This window comes from Neofelis nebulosa, chromosome 4 (assembly GCF_028018385.1).
Source record: "Neofelis nebulosa isolate mNeoNeb1 chromosome 4, mNeoNeb1.pri, whole genome shotgun sequence".
Lineage (NCBI taxonomy): Eukaryota > Metazoa > Chordata > Mammalia > Carnivora > Felidae > Neofelis > Neofelis nebulosa.
In genome coordinates, this window is record NC_080785.1 from 45783299 (window position 1) to 45804954 (window position 21656).

The 21656-nt window shown below is 42.1% G+C and overlaps 2 protein-coding genes across 7 annotated transcripts in view; one reads left to right on the forward strand and one right to left on the reverse strand.

Moving 5' to 3' along the window:
* LOC131509163 (retinitis pigmentosa 9 protein) overlaps nucleotides 1–21656 on the forward strand; it is a 220842-nt gene that overhangs the window by 134993 nt on the left and 64193 nt on the right. The gene's annotated exons all lie outside the window — the stretch shown is intronic.
* FKBP9 (FKBP prolyl isomerase 9) overlaps nucleotides 1–21656 on the reverse strand; it is a 42544-nt gene that overhangs the window by 7236 nt on the left and 13652 nt on the right. Inside the window, exons 3-7 of the mRNA XM_058724636.1 lie at nucleotides 21097–21286; nucleotides 20298–20443; nucleotides 16854–17043; nucleotides 9819–9964; nucleotides 2920–3106 (exon numbers count right to left, since the gene is read on the reverse strand). Coding sequence (XP_058580619.1) covers nucleotides 2920–3106; nucleotides 9819–9964; nucleotides 16854–17043; nucleotides 20298–20443; nucleotides 21097–21286 — 859 coding nt within the window. The remainder of the gene's footprint in view (nucleotides 1–2919; nucleotides 3107–9818; nucleotides 9965–16853; nucleotides 17044–20297; nucleotides 20444–21096; nucleotides 21287–21656) is intronic.

Below are 21656 nucleotides of genomic sequence, written 5' to 3' on the forward strand. Positions count from 1 at the left end.
TGCGAAGTGCTTGTGTCTGCATAGTTTTTGACTCTAAAAAAATGACCGAAAGTTTAACTTGAGCCACAGTTAAAGCATCCCTGATGTCCACGGTCCCTGAGACACCCACGTACAATAAAGTTGCCTCTATCACCTCACTCACTACCGAAAATAAATCTAGTTCCAGAACGTATGGGGCTACCGCTTTCTTCTTCAATATCAAGGAAGAAAAACCTCCCCAGTATCTTAGGGCTCCCTTGATGCCCATTTCCGGATGGTGACAACATGGAGGGGACAGCCCCCTCGGGTCACACCCCCTTCTCAGGCTTCCCAGCTTCCCCTGGGTGCAGGGCTACTTTCTCTTCTCAAGCTGGTTCCCAGGGCCAGGCTGGCTCTCTGGCACCGACAAACCAAAACAGGGTTTGCCTTTGTCCTACCTGGGACGAAACCAAAACAAAGCCAGCTCTGGCACCAGATGCCTTGGCCCAAGGCCTGTGGGAGGGAGCAGGACATCCTCTGTCCTGCCCCACACACAATTCCTCCTTTGTCAGCAGCACAGAGGCACCTTCACCCTGCCTTTCTCCGGGGACCGCTGGGACCTCCCATGGGAATACTCTGTTTCAAAGTCTTCCCGAATATTCAAAAACCTCATTTAGCTATCAAATAACAAATGTTTATTCTTCCTCTCTGAGGCCAGTTTAAACACACATGAAGAAAATCCTCCAAGCAAACATTTTGCTTTCACGTGTCATCTCTGAAAGCCCCACTAATTGTTTTTCCTCAGATCAACCGCTTGTTTAGTTATTTGTTTGTTTCCTGCCAGTTTTCCTCTGACATTCTTCTCATTCTTTCTGTGCATTCCTGGCTTCCCATCCACTGCAAGCTTCCTGCTTCCCACTTGTAGGCTGCCCTCTCTGGCTCTCCGCCCACGTTGCCCTCCATCCTCTCCACAGCCAGTTTCTCTCCGTGCTGATGAAAAAGCGCCCGCAGCAGCACCTGCCTCCTTGTTTACAACGCCCGTGGAAGGCTCGGGGTGGGACCAGGTCTTGCCTTCCTCTCCCACACACATCCCACCCTACATCCCATTTTCCCATTACTCTGAAGCTTACGCCCAGAACAGACCATCGGGGATGCCGGATGTTGCTCTTCATTGTAGATTTACATGTACCACAAACGACTCTCATGGTATAGAATGGAGTCTGATAAAAGGAAGGAGCCTCACATGGCTACCGGATGCTCTGTAGGAATGTTGTGAATCCACCAAACACATTAGAAGGCAGGAAGGCTGATTCTCCCCACCCTACATGAGAAGCATATCCTGAACCCACTGAGAAGGAATTCCTTTGTTCGTTTTCCACCCCCACTTCCCCTTCCCACCTACCCCCACCCGGCAGTCAGAGAACCAGACAAGAATATGAACATTAGCAAGACAATGACAGCAAGCCATTGACCTTCTAGACTACTCTAACCTTGTGGGCCATTTTCATGTGCATAAGCGTGCATAAACGTGCATAAGCGCAGGCTTAATCCCCCCAAACAACAAGGCATGCTTCTTTCTCACTGCCCTCCAAAGTCTTTTCATATTAATGCAATGAGGTTTGTTGTAAAGCAGGTCCGCGTAAATCTGCTCTCTGGAAGCTAGTATACACTTCACTGATTCTATAATGCACACATTTTCACATTTTCACATCTCTGTAATTGGGATACACTTCATAATTAACAGCATGTTAATTTGGGGGCATTTTTACTTTCTTAGAGATACATAACATGATGCTTCTAATAACCAATACGTTTTAGATTGCATGAAATACACGAAGTGCGTTAGTATACGGGATCTCATAGCACCCAGAGAGAATGCTCTGAAGAGCACGTGTCCCTAGGGCTCTGTCTCCATGCCTGGCTCGCTCTCTCCAGCCACACACAATGTTGCCTGAAGCTAGAAGGCAGAGGGGCAGGTGCAAGGCAGGGAAGGCCTTCCTCATGCAGCATAAATGCAGCAACACATACTTATTTATGAAGCCCTTCCTTCTCCCCAAGCCCCAACTCAGGAGTCTAAGTCAGACTCGGTACAAAAATGAATAGATTTCTATGGAGATATAAAGAAAGGCCGAAAATGTTTCTTTCCCAGAGAATATTTTATTAACTTACAGCTATACCTAAAGATTCAGAAACATAAGAAGCAAAGCTCCTTTTACCAAAATTGGTAAAATTAGATTATACTGTTGATTCCTATTAATAAAATTTCAGATTCATCTCAATCAGTTAACATTTATAAAATGCTCCCTTCATGTTAAGACTCTGGGCTAGGTGTAAAGAATAAAAATGTGAATAAACATGCTGGGCATCTCTAAGGTATTCAGACCAGCAGCAGAGACAGAAACTAAAATAAATAATGAAAAATAAATAATTTTTGCTAATAAAAATAGTATTTATGAGACACAGAAGTGCGAGCAGTTGATTCTTCCTAGGAATTAAGGAAAGATTTTGTGAAAAGAGAGGTCATTTTTGCCAGGGCAGAAGTTGGTCAGAAGAAGTGTTTAAGCAGTACACATCTTGCGCCACTGCACATGGCTGCCCTAGAGGCAAAAGATGGCCCCTAACACAAGATAAGACCATTTAAGCAGAACAGAGCTGACAAATAGAGGCTGATGTGCCAGACTGAGGAGTTTGTAATGTAGCTGCGGGTTAATTTTTAAAGAAAGCAGTTATAAGATGATACCCGTTTTTCAGAAAGACAATTTCACAGGAGCAAGGTGAGACCATTCATAGGGAACTTTTAGAATAATGCATCTGAGCAGTGATGTAGGCTAGCTCTCTGCAGTGGGGAAGCATGGAGAGAAAATCTCTCAACCAGTATCTGATGAAAGAAAAGGAGAATCATGGGGACCTATGGCTGTTATCCTCCAAGCTCCCTCCTCTACTGTCCCCAGTGGTCCTTACGTGGAATCCAGCAGAGTCCCATCCAGAAGGGAGGCATTGTAGTGATACTTGAGGTAATCCCCCTTCTTACTCAGCACTGAGCAGTCGGGGGGCTTGTAGTGGGAGGTGATGCTGATGGAGTCTGAAGGGTTGTGGAAGTCAATCACATGGATGTCAAACACCAGCACAGCCGAGCCAGGGATATTCCCTAAAGGACAGACAGAGGAAATTAACGAGCAAGCCCTCCAAGTGGCAGCACATGTGCCTCCCCAGTGTCACCAGGCACGTCCTCACAGACCTCCAGTGAGAAACACAGGGACCTAAATATGAAAATCTAGGGAATACTGGGAGAATGAATTGGAAGGGCGGTCAGAAGTAACCTAACCCTCATTCTATACATGGGGAAACTGAGGCAAAGATTTGCCCAGGGTCATGCAACCAGTTAAGAACACAGTTTGGAGGTGCGCCTGGGTGGCTCAGTCGGTTAAGCGTCCAACTCTTGATTTCGGCTCAGGACATGATCTCACAGTTCCGGGGATGGAGCCCTGTGTCAGGCTCTGTGCTGACAGCTTGGAGCCTGCTTGGGATTTCTCTAAATAAATAAATAAATAAATAAATAAACAAACAAACAAACAAACTTTAAGAACACAGTTTGGACTATAATTCAAGATGATGAGCTACTGCCCCATGGAATCACTAAGCCTGAAAGATGCATGGCTAAGTTCATCACAAATGAGGAAACTAAGGCTTGCCTGGCTCCTACCAGAAGTAAGAGGTGAAGTGAGAACACCAGCTGTAGAGTGAAAAATCACTCCAGTCCTCTATCACTGTGCAGGAGGAACTAAACTAACAGACACTTCAGAGGGAAAAAAACACCCAGCCAAATTTGGCCCATACACACCCCTTGTGATAGGGCCTAACGGTTCACAAAGTACTTTTACAACACATCCTATCTGTTCTACACAAAATTATTAGTAAACTTTTCTTTTCCATTATCTCCACTTTTGAAAACATTACCTCACATCTGAATAATGTTTTACAGTCTACAATGTATTCTTCACATACACTATCTCATTAAATCCCTGCAACCGCTTTGTGGGTTATTACTATAAACCCAGCATTAGCAGATGCTCCATGAATTTAATGGCAGCTTCTCAGGAGGCTCGAGGGGGCCAGAGGGACACCTTAAACATATGCATTGTGGTTAAACACACCCCCAGATCATTTCAGAGAAGTTTGTTTATTTATTTATTTATTTATTATTATTATTTTTTTTAACGTTTATTTATTTTTGAGACAGAGAGAGACACAGCATGAACGGGGGCGGGGGGGCAGAGAGAGAGGGAGACACAGAATCGGAAGCAAGCTCCAGGCTCTGAGCCATCAGCCCAGAGCCCGACGCGGGGCTTGAACTCGCAGACCTCGAGATCGTGACCTGAGCTGAAGTCGGACGCTTAACTGACTGAGCCACCCAGGCGCCCCAGTTGTTTGTTTGTTTATTTATTTATTTATTTATTTATTTATTTATTTATATTTTTGAGAGAGAGAGAGAGAGAAAGAAAGGAGGGGGAGATGGAGGGAAGAGAGAGAATTTTAAGCTCAGCTCGGAGTCTGAAGCAGGGCTTGATCCCATGACGCTGGGATGGGATTGTGACCTGAGCCGAAATCAAGAGTCCACTGCTCAACCAACTGAGCCACCCAGGCACCCCTCATTTCAAAGAAGATTAAATGTAAAACTTTTGTAAATAGTACTACTTAGAATCAAGGATGTATAATGCTTTCATTAGTGTTTCACAGATAAGAAAACCAACTCAGATATAACTTGTTGAAGAAAATAACACAGCTATAGAAAGAATTCAAACAGAGATATGTGAACACCAATAGCCCTCCCCCCATCCCTGCAATGGACTTTTCTGTGTCCATTTTTGGTTGCTCTCTGTAACACACACACAGACACACGCACACACACAGACACACATGATGCTTAATAAGTACCAAGCACTCTTCTAAGTGCTTTATATGTAATTATTTAATTCTCATTATAATCCTATATTCCCAATCTAAGAGCACTTGGAAAGTAACCTGAAAGTTGGGGAACAGAAAATTAGGAAGTGATGGGGTGCCTGGGTGGCTCAGTCAGTTGAGAGTCTGACATCCACTCAGGCCATGATCTCGCGGTTTGTGAGTTTGAGCCCTGCGTCGGGCTCTGTGCTGACAGCTCAGAGCCTGGAACCTGCTTTGGATTCTGTGTCTCCCTCTTTCTCTGCTCCTCCCCTGCTTGTATTCTGTGTCTCTCAAAAATAAACATGAAAGAAAGAAAGAAAGAAAGAAAGAAAGAAAGAAAGAAAGAAAGAAAATCAGCAAGTGATGCTTACACAAGCCCTCAGGCAGAATCCATTCTCCCCTCCAGGGCTGCAAACATAGTCAAGCATCAAAAGTTCAGGGCTGACCCTGTGGAACAGAGCAGATAAGCAGAGAGGACCAGAGCCTTTCCAGAAGGCCTACTCCCTCCCCTCCACCAATCCTGCAGGGCAAAATGGCCTCAACAAAATGAAATGCCAAGAATGGAGCTGGAGAACCCCACAGAGGGCCTAGTATTTCATTCCTTCCACAAATATTTATTGAATGTTTACTATGTGCTTGGCCCTGTGGTATGTGATGAGGAAACCCCAAATTTCCTCTATGTCCTGACATCTTTCTTGGGTCAGTCCCTGAGGAATTAGCATTAGGCCCTATGCAAACATCACCAAGAGGCCAGGGAGATGCTATTCAAAAGAAGACAGAGGTGGGGCGCCTGGGTGGCGCAGTCGGTTAAGCGTCCGACTTCAGCCAGGTCACGATCTCGCGGTCCGTGAGTTTGAGCCCCGCGTCAGGCTCTGGGCTGATGGCTCGGAGCCTGGAGCCTGTTTCCGATTCTGTGTCTCCCTCTCTCTGCACCTCCCCCGTTCATGCTCTGTCTCTCTCTGTCCCAAAAATAAATAAAAAACGTTGAAAAAAAAAAATTAAAAAAAAAAAAAAAAAAAAAAAGAAGAAGACAGAGGTGCTGCCCCCCTACCCCCTGCCCTTCTCCCCTGCCCCCATGCAAGAGCATGTAGACAGTACATATCTGAGTGCCCCTGCCCCACAGCAACATAAGATTTGGAATGAAGCAGCCTCATAACCACAGAATTTATGAGCCTTCCGATGATTTCCAGAGCCTTATATAATTCTTTGCAGAGCTCTGTCTCATACTTGATAGAAAGCCAAAAGGAAAAAAATACTTTAAGCAAATGTTTTCCATCAATATATTATTTTTAGAGAAACGAAGGATTAATCCTGAGGGCATAACAAAACATGAATACTCGGAAAGTATTTGTCTATTTCTGTATGTATCTGAACAGAATTTTACATGATACAAAACAACAGAGCATCAAGACACTTGACAAACAGGACATGAAGCAAGATCTGTTGAACGTGTCTTAAGCTGTGACCTGGTATGACTTGATAAATCAGAAATTTAGGGGCACCTGGGTGGCTCAGTCAGTTAAGTGTCCGACTCTTGATTTTGGTTCAGGTCATGATCTCACGGTTGATGGGATCGAGTCCTACACTGGCCTCCATGCTGACAGCCCAGAGCCCGGAGCCTGGTTTGGTCCTGGGTCTCTTTTTCTCTCTGCTCCTCCCCAACTCATGCTCTCTCTCTCTCTCTCCAAAATAAATAAACGTTAAAAAAAAATTTTTAATAAAAAAAATAAAAAATAAAATAAACTTTAAAAAAGAAGAAAAGAAATTTAATGGGTGCCTGGATGGCTCAGTCGGTAGAGCATGTGACTTTTGATCTTGGGGTGGTGAGTCTGAGCCCCACATTGGGGGTAGAGTTTACTTTGAAAACAGGAACTTAAGTCCGGGAGAAAAAAAAGAAAGTTTCTCCATGGTACACTCTAGCTTCCAGCCAACCTGATACTTCATAGATCCTCTGAATAAACCCTACTAAGAAAATTCTGAAGATACATATTAGCAGTAGTGGTTGGAAAAACAAAATTAATGTATACAGCCAGCCAAACCAGGCAGAATCCCACCAGCAAAAATAATACAAAAGCAAAATTAATACTGCATCCACTAGTCCTAAGCAGGTTAGCAAACAATGGTACAGGCATACCTCTAAGATACTGTGGGTCTGGTTCCAGCCCACAGCAATAAAGCAAATATCGCAATAACACGAGTCAAATGAATGTTTTCGTTTCCCAGTGTGTATAAAAGCTTTGTCTGCACTATACTGCAGCCTATCAAGTGTGCAATTGCATTATGTCTATAAAAAACAATGCATATCTTAATTAAAAGTGTTTTATTGCTAAAAAATGTAAGCCATCATCTGAGCTTTCAGAGTCGTAATCACCGATCACAGATCACCATGACAAATATAGTAACAATTAAAAAGTTTGAAATATTGCAGGAATTACTAAAATGTGACACAGAGACATGAAGTGAGCCAATGGTGCTGGGAATATGATACTGATAGACTTGTTGATGCAGGGTCGCCACAAACTTCAATTTGTTTAAAAAAAAAAACATAATACTATCTGTGGAATTCTATAAACCAAAGAGAAATAAAATGAAGTATGCCTATATATATATGAGAAAAAACTTAAGAAGGAAAATATGGTTTGAAATACTATGCAATCATAAAAAAATACCTGTTGGCATAGATAGTTGTTTACAACAAATTAGGTGAAGAAGAGAAATTACAAATATGTATAGATAATCCCATTTAAAAAAATTTTTTTAATGTTTATTTTTGAGACAGACAGAGCGTGAGTGGGGGAGGGGCAAAGAGAGAGGGAGACAGAATCTGAAGCAGGCTCCAGGCTCCGACTTGTCAGCACAGAGCCAGAGGCAGGGCTAGAACTCTCAAACCATGAGATCATGAACTGAGTTGAAGTCAGACGCTTAACTGACTGATAAAGCCACCCTAAGCCTCCCAGGCGCTCTGATAATCCCATTTTTTAAGTTAATTTATTTTTTTTATTAATCTCTACACCCAACGTGGGGCTTGAACTCATAACATGGAGATTAAGAGTTGCACACCCCTCCGACAGAGCCAGCCAGGTGCCCCTAGGTAATCCCATTTTTGTTAGTATTTATTAGTTAGGTGGATATATATTTTCACTTCATGGTTGTTTCCTATTAGTTTCATTTGTTTCCTATTGTTACTATAACAAATTTCCACAAATTTGGTGGCTTAAAGCAATGCAGGTTTATTCTTATAACTCTGGAGGGTCAAAGGTCTAAATTCGAGGTATTGGCAGAGACACATTCCTTTTGGAGGCTTTGGGGAAGAATCTGTTTCCTCGCCTTTTCCGGCTTTCTGTGGCTGCCCTTATTCCTTGACCTGTGACCCCTTCATCCAACTTCTAAGTCTGCAGCTGAGTATTTTCCCCTCTCTCTGACCTGCTTCCCTCTTACAAAAGCTCTTTTAAGTACATCAAGGCCACCTGTATGATCCAGGATAACCTCCCCATCTCAAGATCTTAATCACATCCCCATCTTAATCACATCCACAAAATCCCTTTTATCATGAAAGGTAACATATTCACAGGTTCTGGGGATAGCACAGGGACATCTTTGGGGCTGCTGTTCTGCCTACCACATTACAGTGTTTATTTCTGCATGGTGAGATTGTGGGAGATTTTTGTTTTCTTTCTTTATCTGTATTTTCTGTTTTCTAAACTCAACATGTATCATTTGTATAATGTTCGAAAGGGGGTTTGCTATTAGAGTGACAAAAATGTTCTAAAATTAGATTAGATGGATGATGGTTACACAACTCACTACATTTACTAAAAGTCACTGAATTGTACACTTAAAATGGGTAAATTTTCGGGGCACCTGGGTGGCTCAGTTGGTTAAGGGTCCAACTTCGGCTCAGGTCATGATCTTGTGGTCTGTGGGTTCCAGCCCTCCATCAGGCTCTATGCTGACAGCTCAGAGCCTGGAGCCTCCTTCGGTTTCTGTGTCTCCGTCTCTCTCTAACCTTCCCCTGCTCATGCTCTCTCTCTCAAAAATAAATAAACATTAAAAAAATTTTTAATTAAAAAATGGGTAAATTTTAAGGCATATAAATTATACATCAATAAAATCGTTAAAAAACAAAAATCGATAAGGGGAGGTTTGCAATATACTTTCAAATGGCTCAACAACAACAACAAACAAACAAATGTGAGGAGAGAGAGAAAATAAACATAGCATGATGTTGGGGTACCTGGTGTTTCAATCGGTTAAGTGCCCAACTCTTGATTTCGGCTTAGGTCAGGATCTCACGATTATGAGATCAAGTCCCAAGTTGTGCTCCATGCAAAGCACGGAGGCTGCTTGGAATTCTCCTTCCTCTCTCTCTCTCTCTGTCCCTCCCCCCATCATGCACACTCTCACCCTCTTTCTCTTTCTCGCTCTCAAAATAAATACATACACTTAAAAAAAAAACATAGCAAGATGTTAACAATTGATGAATCTAAGAGTTCATCGCAAAGTTCTTCCAACTTTGGCATAACTAAGAATTTTCAGAGGGAAACTGGTAGCGGGGACAAGAGGAAAGAATAGCGCATGTCTAGAAACCAAAGCTATTTGGACATTTAAGTCTTTTTTTTTTTTAAGTTTATTTATTTGGTTTGAGAGAGAGAGAGAATGCAAGTGGGGTAGAGGCAGAGAGAGAAACAGAGAGAGAGGGAATCCAAAACAGGCTCTGCACTAACACTGCGGAGCCTAATGCAAGGCTCGAACTCATGAACTGTGAGATCGTGACCTGAGCCAGAGTCGGAGGCTTAATTGACTGAGCCACCCAGGCGCCCCGACATTTAAGTCTTAAATGGGACTTCAGCTTCCATATTCTGGCTCTCAAGAAGCTCTGATTACTTGAAACCAGCCTAGAAGCAGCCAGCACTCACCTCTTCCTTCCTCTCCATAGCCGAGGTGAGGGGGAACCACAATCCTCCGCTTCTCTCCGATGCAAACACCAAGTAAACCTTCATCCATGCCAGCAATCACGTAGCCCTGCCCAATGTATGTGTCAAAAGTGCGGTTCCGCGAGTAGCTGGAAAAGATGGAAGGGAAGAAAGAGGTTCCTCACGAGCGATACCACAGCAGCTGTGTGCATTAGTCAGTACCATGAGGCATCAGGAACGCAGAGGCCTCCAGACCCTGGAAAAGACCAAACCTTAGAATGTGAGGACACGGCCTGGAAACATGCTCCCCCGAGAACCCACACACAGCGTGGGAGCAGTCACGTACAGACACATTCCCAGGAACAAGCCCTCCAGCCCTCTGGGTTGGCCAGATTATGGATGAGATGCAAACACACAGAAATGCAGCTAACATAAGTTGGACTGTGCTTGGTAACCATGTGAAGTTAATGAAGAAAGCATCTTATTAGAAGCTAAGAATGTGTCACAAGGGCAATGTCTCCAGTTTCTAAAGAAGAGAATATCTGTATATGTCAGACATGAATACTTGGATTGCCTGAAAAGTAACATATAGAGAGTAATTTAACTCTGCAGTGTCTACCAGAGCCTGGATGAACCCTTCCTCCTGTAATTTCTGCTCACCAAGCTACCTTCTGATGAGTGCTTGGGTTTCCCAAGTGTCACTGGCAGGAGGCCCAAGCATTCTGCTCAGTGGAGAGATCCAGCCTTTGTATACACTGCCAATTGAAGCCGATTACTGTGAGTTTGGTGAGGACAGGAATCAAGTCCTCACAGCCAGATGTTTCTAGGATAAAATAATAAAACTTCATCTGCCACGTCTACTACCAAAGTCTGAACCACGGTAATCTGCACTCATTACTCACCCCCACCCAGTGCAGATGTGGCAAAAAGTCTGTCCTGAAAGAGCCAGTCAGTTCCACCATTACCTCAAACATGATGACTCAGATAAGATGGCCAGCCGAATGGTGCCAGGGGGATGAAAAGACCCTCTGTCAGGGGCTCTCCCTTCTCAATATCCCCAGAGACCAACCACAAAGTCAAGGGACATGAAAAAGGATAACAGACGATTCTCCTCACTCAGGAAGCAGATTATCTACATAACCCCTCAGAAGAGGTTATGGAGAAATACCCTTTTCCCCCCACACTGAGGAACTCCAGACTACAGCCATTCACATGAGCCAGGAGGGCCAGGATGGGAACACAGCCATCAAGGAAGCCAGGCTTGGCTCCCTAGCATCCTCTAGCCATGAGCCAACCTCTCACCTTCCCCAGGTTACTACTCCCTGGCCAGTACTTGAGAGATCATCAGCAGAGAACAGCCACCACCAGGGATTCAGGGAAGAGGAGGACAACTGCCAGACAGGGTCCCTTATAAAGGGACACTAAGCAGAGGGAGAGATGGCAGGTGCTTCAGAGCAGGAAGAGCCACTGGGTGGAACAGTCAGCAAAGGTTCCATGGGGGTGGGGGAGACAGTGGACACTGAGGAGGCGGGATCTGCCCAGGGGGAAAGGACTGGGGAAACAAAGAGGCCAAGGATGAGAGGCAGAAAAGAGCCTCAGAAGAAGAGAATGGATGAGCAGAGTGGCCATGACATGTAGAGAAATTCGAATATCTTTAAAAGAAGACTTAAATAAAAGCAGGGGGCAGGGGAGGGGCGCCTGGGTGGCTCAGTCAGGTAAGCATCCGACTTCGGCTCAGGTCATGATCTGACTTAGGTCATGATCTCGCAGTGCGTGAGTTCGAGCCCGCGTTGGGTTCTGTGCTGACAGCTCAGAGCCTGAAGCCTGCTTCAGATTCTGTGTCTTCCTTTCTCTCTGCCCTTCCCCTGCTCACACTCTGTCTGTCTGCCTGTCTGTCTGCCTGTCTGTCTGTCTCTGTCTCTCTCTCTCTCAAGAATAAATAAACATTTAAAAAATTTTTGTTTTAAAAAAGGGAAAGTACCATGTTTCCCCAATGGGAAAGTTGAGGACTAGAAAGTTGTCAATGCTCCCTCAAACTAATATATGAATTTTGAAATAATTTCAACCAAAATCTGAGTGGTGTGGGGGGAGGGGAAGAGAGACTCCAAAATTCATTTGTAAAAAGAAACTATTTAAAATGTTCTGAAGGTACAGGATATAGCAAGTTCTCATTCCTGTAAAAAAATAAAATGGGAGAATGTGTATAAGTATTTCACTGTGTACATGTGGAGACCTATGAGGCTAAAAACACAGGCTCCCTGTGGAGAGGGGACCTGGGTGATTGAGGGACAGGATAGGAGGGAAATTTTTCATTGTACACCCTTTTGTACTTTTAGGATTTTGACCCATGTCAATGTATCACTTAATTTTAAAAACCTGATATTTAAAAAGGAAAGAAGAGGGGCACTTAGGTGGCTGATTCGGTGGAGATTCTGACTCTTGATTTCAGCTCAGGTCATGATCCCAGGGCTGTGGGATTGATCCCCACATCAGGTTCCGCACTGAGTGTGGAGCCCGCTTAAGATTCTCTCTCTCCCTCTGCCCCTCTCCCCTGCCTGTGCTCTCTCTCTCTCTCAAATAAAATAATAAAAATAAAAATAAAAAGGAAAAAAGAATACTCTGTACCATACAAACTAACAAACAACAATAGTTAAAAGTGTGGTATTGGCCTATACATAGCTAGGTCAATAAAAAGGTAAAAATTTTAGACAAAGACCCAAAAGTATGTGTAAGAATTTAGTACGTAATCAGGGTGCCTGGGTGGCTCAGTCAGTTGAGCATCTAACTCTTGATTTTGACTCAGGTCGTGATCCCAGGGTTGTGGGATTGAGCCCCACATTGGGCTCTGGGTGGAGTCTACTTAGGATTCTCTCTCCCCTCCCTCAGTCCCTCTCCCCTGCTTGTCCTCTCTCTCTCTCTCTCTAAAACAAAGAGAAAGAAAAAAAAGAAAAAGAAAATAATTTAGTACACAATAAAAGTCACATTTTAGATGAGTGAGGGAAAGATAGCGTTTCTGGAAGAAATAAAGTTAGATTCTGACTGTCACACTGAATACCACAAAAAATTCTGGATGGATTTAAGATTTAAACATGAAAGCATTTATGAGCATGGAGAGACACTGTGGAAGGCTATTAATATTTACCTCAGGTGGTAAAGGGGTTAATGGGAAATTACTACATTTTATTACACATCATTGTATTGTTTCACTTATACAATAAGAACATAATACTTTTTTTTAAGTAAGCTCTACATCCAACATGGGGCTTGAACTCACGACCCCAAGATCAAGAGTCATATACTCTACCAACTGAGCCAGCCAGATGCCCCAATAAGGAATATTTTAAAGGGTAAAACCTTAAAACCATTAAAAAGGCTTAAGGAAAATATAGACAAATGTTTATGTACTCCAGGGGAGGGGACAGATTTTTTATTTTTACCAAGCCCCCAAAGACAGAATATATAAGAATTTATGTAAGAGTAAAGGAAACCATAAAGAAGTTAAATGTATTTAACAACATAAAAAGTTTACATTTAAATAGGTCCAAAATCACAATAACAAAAATTAAAATGCAAAAAAATAAGGAATATTCCTTCAACAATATACAACCATAAAAGGGTTACTACCTTTAATGTATAGAGGTCTTCATATATTCAAACTGATAAGAAAAGGACAAATACCAGTATCTTTAACATAAAAACAGACAAAAGACACAAACAGGTAAATCATAAAAGAAGGTATCCAAATAGTCTAGTAATAAACATTTAAAACAATTTCAACCTCAGTAGCAATGAAGAAATACAGATGAAAACTATAAGGTTCCATTTTTTTCCTATGAATTGGCAAAGATTATTTAAAAATGATTCTCGGGGCGCCTGGGTGGCTCAGTCGGTTAAGCGTCCGACTTCGGCTCAGGTCACGATCTCACAGTCTGTGAGTTCGAGCCCCGCGTCGGGCTCTGGGCCAATGGCTCAGAGCCTGGAGCCTGCTTCCGATTCTGTGTCTCCCTCTCTCTCTGCCCCTCCCCCATTCATGCTCTGTCTCTCTCTGTCTCAAAAATAAATAAACCTAAAAAAAAATTTTTTTTTAAATAAAAAATAAAAAAATAAAATAAAAATGATTCTCAACGTCACTGAGTTTGAGGGAATGGGGCATTTTTAGATAGTGATGGTGAGTAAAGGCTTGGTGAGGAAAACTTAGTTGTGTATACAAAAACTATAAAAATACCTTTGACCCAGGGGTGCCTGGGTGGCTCAGTCGGTTAAGGGTCCAACTTCAGCTTAGGTCATGATCTCACCGTTCATGAGGTCAAGCCCCACACCGGGCTCTGCTCTAACAGCAGGAAGCCTGCTTGAGATCCTCTCTCTGCCCCTCCCCACATCTCTCTCTCAAAATAAATAAACTTAAAAAAATTCTTGAAAAAAAACCCCAAATACCTTTGTTCCAGAGATTCTTCTAGAAGTGTATCCCAAGGAAACAATCTTACACGTTAATATTTAGCTGCAAAAATAATTACTGCAGCCCTACATAGAATGTCAAAAGGTGGGCACCTGGGTGGTTCAATCTGTTAAGCATCCAACCTGATTTTGGCTCAGGTCATGATCTCATGGTTCATGAGTTCGAGCCCCATGGCTCTGGGCTGACAGTTTGGAGCTTGCTTGGGATTCTCTCTCTCACTCTCTCTCTCAAAATAAATAAACCTTAAATTTAAAAAGAATATCAAAAGGTAGAAAGCAACAGATGGGACTATGATTATCGTGATGAGCACTGAGTAATATATAGAATTGTTGAATCATTATGTTGCACATCTGAAACTACACTGTACATTAATTATACTTCAGTAAAAGGTAGAAAACAATTGGGATTGATTACCTAAATTAAGGCAAATCCATATAAATAATATTATGTAGCTATTAGGACAGACTAGATCCCAATGCACTGAAATGGAAAGCTTTTTTTTTTTTTTTATGTTTCTTTATCTATTTTGAGAGAGAGAGAGAGAGATAAAGCATGAGCAGGGGAGGGGCAGAGAGAGAGGGAGACAGAAAATGCCAAGCAGACTCCTTATTCACAAAACGCGAGATCATGACCTGAGCCAAAATCAAGAGCGAGATGCTTAAGTAATTGAGCCACCCAGTCACTCCAATGGAAAGCTTTTTTTAAATCTAATAAAATTATAGTTCTAATATGGAAAGAAATATGGTGTACAATAGAAAAAATGGTCTTAATTAGAAATATAATTCCAGAGGGGCGCCTGGGTGGCTCAGTCGGTTAAGTGTCTGACTCTTGATCTCAGCTCAGGTCTTGAGCCCCAGGGTTATGAATTCAAGCCCCATGTTGGGCTCCACACTGGGTGTGAAGCCTACTTAGAAAAAAAAGTGTGTGTGTGTGTGTGTGTGTGTGTGTGTGTGTGTGTGTGTGTGTAGGACAGAACCAAGCTCATATAACAATAATACACACACACTGAATGTTTTCTGTAACAGAAAAAGACTAAAGACAACTCAAATGTTCATCAATAGGGGAATGTAACGTTAAGTAAGTTTGGAATATTCACTCAATGAAACCTAGGCAGACATAAAAAATAAATACTTTCTCTCTATGTATTAAATATGGAAAAAAAACAAGGTGAAAAAAAAAGCAAGAGGCAGAATAGTTGTATTTCTTTATATTTGCATTAGGAAAAAATCCACACACTGGAAGAATCAAATAGAAACTCATTAATAAAAGTGGGTGTCTTAGTCAGTTGAGCCTCCGACTCTTGATTTCAGCTCAGGTTGTGATCTCACAGTTTGTGGGATCAAACCCCATGTTGGGCTCCACCCTGTCAGCGAAGAGCCTCCTTGGGATTCTCCCTCTCTCTCTCTTTCTCTCTCTCTCACTCTGAAAGTAAATAAATAAACTTTTTTAAAAAAGTGGTTAATTCTAGGGGTGGCTGGCTGGCTCAGTCAGTAGAGTGGTAGAGTGTGCAACTCTTGATCTCAGGGTCGTGAGTTCAAGCCCCACATAGGGCATAGAGCTTACTTTAAAAAAAATAAATAAGTAAAAGTAGTTAATTCTAAGTGGCTGGAGGGGGGAGGGATATGTGAGGTAGGCAGGAGTAGGTAATAGGATATACCTTAATACATACTTTGTTTTAATTTTGAACCATGTAGCTATTACTTTTTCCAAAGAAATCAAATGAAAATTGTAAAAGAATAGGAAAGATAAATTATTCAAACAAAATAATACCATATAAGGAATACCATATAAAAATTCTTCTGTACTGTTTTTGGATGACTCAAGAAATTAGAAGCTTATTACCTCAGAGAGACAGGTAGATTGCTGTCACTACCTGTTTGCTCTACAGGAAGCTAGAGAGGTGGTTTCCAAAGAGCACATACCTACCACTTGAAAGAGCAAGACACAGCAACTGCCTGCTCCAGCCACTGGCACAACTGCAAGCTAAGCCCAATAAACAAAACAGGACTCTGAATAACAACAGAGGCATGGTAATTAGCCTCTGAAGCAACCAGAAGGAAGCTGAATGCACCCAACTGGCCTCCTGCAGTAGCCTTTGAAGTTCACAGGGCACTCTCACATCCCTTATCTCTTTAACCGTCTCTGAGAAAGGTGCTAATAACAGGGAAAAAAACTGAAGTTCAGGGAAGCCAGACCATACTCTGGGGCTAGAACCCAGATCTCCTGGCACCAAGTCTGTTCTCTCCTCCTCCTACCACCCAGACCTCAGTTCTGGCCACTTCCCATCCTGGATCCCATAGTTGGATTCATACTGGATAGTCAAGGACACTATAGGGGGATGGTGGGAGTGTAAGCTGAGCCTCTCCTGTTTTCCTGTAGACTTCTATGCCCCAGGCCCCAAGAAGGAGACTGTTCCAACAGCCTCTGAAGGAATTCAGTGTCAGAAAACAGAAGTCTATACTGGAGATGAAAATACTAACTACAAATCAGCACTGACAGAGTATTCAGATCATGGTCCAGCCAGAGGTAGACTGTGTTTAGTAAGTCATTCTGATGAGTAAAGGCTCCAGTTATTTCCTTACCTGGAATCAAAGAAGGTGCCATCCAGAAGTGTGCCATTGTAATGATACCTGAGAAAGTCCCCACTTTGACTTCGCCGCTCACAGTTTTCAGGCACTACCTTATTTTCAATGGAAATGCCATCTTTGGGGTTATGGAGGTCCAATAACGCAACGTCAAACACCAGAGATGCCTGTCCAGGAATGTCTTTCCCTAGAGGGGAATGGAGGAAGCTGATGAAATCAGGACACAAGATTTAGAAAGTATTTTTATTTTATTGTATTAAAAAAACATTTTTTTAATGTTTATTTATTCTTGAGAGAGAGAGAGAGACAGACAGACAGACAGAGACAGAGTGTGAGTGGGGAAGGGTCAGAGAAAGAGGGAGAAATAGAATCTGAAGCAGGCTCCAGGCTCTGAGCTGTCAGCACAGAGCCTGACACGGGGCTCGAACTCACAAACTGTGAGATCACAACCTGAGCTGAAGTCGGACACCTAACGGACTGAGCCACCCAGGCGCCCCTAGAAAGTACTTTTAACTACAACTCAATTCCCACTGTGTTGGTGTTACTCTTTCCTTAAAGTTTTCAAGCCAAAGGAATAAATGTTCTTCTGCATGTTGGGTGGTCCTCCTGGTGTCCAACTATGTTCTGTCACCATTGTATCCATGGTGCCCAACCATGGGCTGGCGGGTATATTTGAAGCCTGGCTTCTTCAGGAAAAGGAGCAAACCAATATTAATGACATGCGAGACTACTACAACCATATTTTCTATGCTTGTGCTGACAAATCAAGGTGCTATGTGGGTGGTTATGCACCCACACGCAAGCCCAAATGCTTCTGTGGGTCTCTGTTTGCATACAAATGCAAATCACAGATATTTGAAGGTATAAATTCCAAACCCTGGACCTGGTTCTGCAGAATAGGACACAGACTTGTTCTTTGGAACCAACAGCCAATTTTTTGAAGAGGCAACATGCACAATTCAATGTATTAACTACATCTAAAACAAGATATAAATAAAACTAAAGCTAGCTAAGAGGGAAAAAAAATGGCACCCACATTGCAAAATACAAATCCTCAAATCGCTTCCACCTCACTTCTGGATCATACTGCTTCTTTTGGATGTTCCCAGCAGTGGGGACTTACTGAGTATCTGCAAAATGATAATCTACACGAAGAGATTATTGGGCACTAACTCTTCCTGCAAAGATCAACATCAAGCAATAAATAACTCAATCCAGTACTTTGAGATAAAGGAAGTTAACTGACAAAAACCACCTACCTCCACACTCTTACTTGCCATTTGTTATACCTTGCAAAGGAGTAGGCCTGGGCAAGTGAGTAAGACAGTACACTATGACTGAGCTCCTTCAATGGCTCTGGCAGAGCCCACCCCTATTCCTTCCCCTCAGGGAAATCATGAAATCTTCTGAAAGCAGCTGCTGAGTCAGACTCTGGAATGCAAGGTGTGGTCAATCCCTGAAGTGTGTGTATGGGTGTGACAGAATATTAATCTTTTGTACTTTCCTGTATTTTTTAATTTAGTAGAAAAAAGAAAGCCTTAAATGTAACTCCAGAGTTTAAATTTTTCTAGCATTATCATGTACTAATTGCATCTATGTTTTTTATTAACAATAACTTTATCAAGATCTAATTTCCATACCATAGAATTCACCTATTTAAACTCATACCCAGGTAGTTGAGCACAGTATTAAAATACTAAATAATAGCTATTTCAATTTTTTTAAAATGTTTTCTTTATTTTTTTGAGAGAGAGAGAGTGAGTAGAGGGGGGCAGAGAGAGGGGGAGACACAGGATCCAAAGCAGGCTCCAGGCTCCGAGCTGTCAGCACAGAGCCCAATGTGGGACTTGAACTCATGAACTGTGAGATCATTCATGACCAGAGGTGAAGTCAGACGCTTAACTGACTGAACCACACAGGTACCCCTTCAGTATTTATTTAAAATAAGTAAATAATACTCCTCAAATTAGGCCAGGCATCTAGTTTTACTATGTATGACATATGCGCCTGGATGACGTCAAAAGGATTTGAGAGCCCTGGGAAATAAACTCCCCCTGGCTAAGGATGAGACCATTTGAGTAATAAGAATAACAACATGTCTTGGAGACTGGAGAATTTGTATTTACAGATTACAATTATAGTTGTTTTCAAATTTTATTTTTCTTTTAGCATGGAATCCCTACCCCTGCTTTTTGAAGAGACTGTCTGCAGATCCCCAGCAATAAAAGTAGAAGTGGACAGGAGAGAAGGCTGAGCCCCATTTCCTTCTCTCTCCTCCTGCTCTGTAGATATACAGAGCCAGGAAACACAGCTTAGAAAACATTATTTTAGGGTTATTATAAGTCAGGTACCACAGTCAGTAAACTCTTAGATGTATCATTTTATCATTTCAATTCTTTGCTACGTATATCTACTTGATTAAAGAGAAGTTTTAATGTTCATTATTTTTTTGAGAGAGAGAGAGAGAGAGAGAGTACACAAGTAGAAGAATAGGCAGAGAGAGAGGGAAACGGAGAAGTAGGCTCCGTGCTGTCAGCACAGAGCCTGATGCAGGGCCCAATCTCACAAACTGTGAGATCATGACCTGAGCCAATATCAGGAGTTGGACACTTAATGGACTGAGCCACCCAGGTGCCCCTATATCTACTTGTTTAAATGCCGGGAGGTTGTCTTTGTTGTGTTAGCCTACCAGGGTGATTAAATATGTCTGAAATTAAAATATGAGTAACTGTGAAATTCCATTTGCCAAACAATAGTCTGTTTTCTCTCTACAAAAAGGACACTAATTCAAATTAATGTTTTTTTTCTAACATGCTTTGCATCTGTCCACCTGGAACTAATGTCACAGGTAAAGCCCACTGTGAAGGAACAAATCAGGGGAAAAAATGGCAATTCTGGCATCATATACTAAATTTATACCTTGATATCTACAGTCTTTAGACTTTCTAGTTCATTTGTCATTTCACAGATGGGAAAATGTAGGCTGGAGAGGTTGGTGCCCAAGGTTACAGTTTATGGGGCAGTGGCAGATGCTTACTTATGAAAAGCCAATGACCATGAATAAGTGGAAGATTCTACAATTCAGTGATGAGACACTAGATGATTTAGACTAGCACTGCCCAACAGAACATTCTACAGTAATGGAAATGCTCTGTACCTGCACTGTCTAGGTACATGCAGCTCTTAAGTACATGCAGCAACATGCAGCTCTTAAGTACATGAAATGTGGCAGTGTAGCTAAAGAGCAGAATCTTAGATTTTATTTAGTTTTAATTTATTTTAAATGTAAATATAAATAGCCATATGGAGCTAGTGGCTACTATATTGGACAGTGCAAGTCTAGACCAAAAGGTCTGGCAGGTTTCATGTGGTAAATTGAATTAATCACTGCAATAAAAATAAGGAGAGATGAGAGTAGCTTGAAGAATGAGAAAGACTTACCATCTCCATCTTCTCCATAGGCCAGGAAAGGAGGTATGGTGATGATGCGCTTTTCCCCCACACACATCCCCAACAGCCCTTTATCCATTCCAGGAATCAACCAGCCAATGCCCACATATGTGTCATATGTTTTCATGCGATTATGACTGAAAACCAATGAGAAAGGGGAAAAGTTCCATGCTATGAGGGTGTTTCCAACTCATCCCTCAATAATGTTTTAGATACCCAATTATCAGCTAAATAGTGAACCTATACCCATCTCTGAAGACAGGCGTTTTTGGATCTTCACTCCCAAAGACAGCAGCAGTCTTCAAATTGAGAAATCATGTAATTAAACCACAGTGGTCTAATTGGCCTGCTATTCTATCTAACCAAATACACTATAATGACAGGAAAGCCCAAAAGGTTCACTGTTTCTGGCTTAGCACCCTACTCTTGGCAGTTCTCCATAGCTTCACATACATTCAGCCTTCCCCTCTTCCTTCCACGGGAAAACTATTAAAATGGACCAAAAAATGCATCAACCTATTTGGAAATAGGGCTCTTCACTTATTGATGAGCTCTCAAGATACTGTTAATTTAGAGAAACATTGTTCTCACATTTCTGTAAAATATATTAAAGTTTTGATCTGGCTTTATGGAGCATGAAACATTTACCAAAAGCATTAAGGAAAGAGGTTGGTGCTGATGGAAGTTGGGAAGAGTCTGTCTTCTGGTTTCTTGAAGGGCATAAAAAGCAGGTGAGACAGAAGGAAGTAAGGGGCATTTCACCAATGTTACCTTGAATGGCAGGACTTACCTTGAATCAAACAGTGTCCCATCCAAGAACGTTCCATTGTAGTGGTACCTTACAAAATCAGACACCTGGATGGTCCGAGGGCAACTGGGGGGTGTGAAGTAAGTGTGAATCTGAACTTGATCTTCAGAATTCCAAATATCCATTAGAAGTACATCAAAATGAAGAACTGAATCTGGGGGGATCACACCAGCTAAAAATTAAAGAGAATTCACACTGAGAAGTTGCTGCCTTTCGGGCCAGATGAATAAACACCTAGGATTCAAGGGGGTCGCTGAACAATTCTAAAATGGGCCATGCTCCCTCCCTCTTTCCTCCAAATGAAATAGAAAAGAGAAAAAAATGTTTTCCTCTCAACAAGGGTGACATTCAATATACCAGTGTTAATAACAACTTCTTTTATATTTAGAAAAAATTCACTGAAGATGAAATTTTAGTGCTGTGTGTGTATGTGTTCATTGCTTCTCATTTCCCCCTAATTTAAAGTCTCTGCAGATCCTCTGGTCTGCTTGACTGAACGCCCTTCAAATGTTCTGGTTGTATCTGCAGATACGTTTACAAAT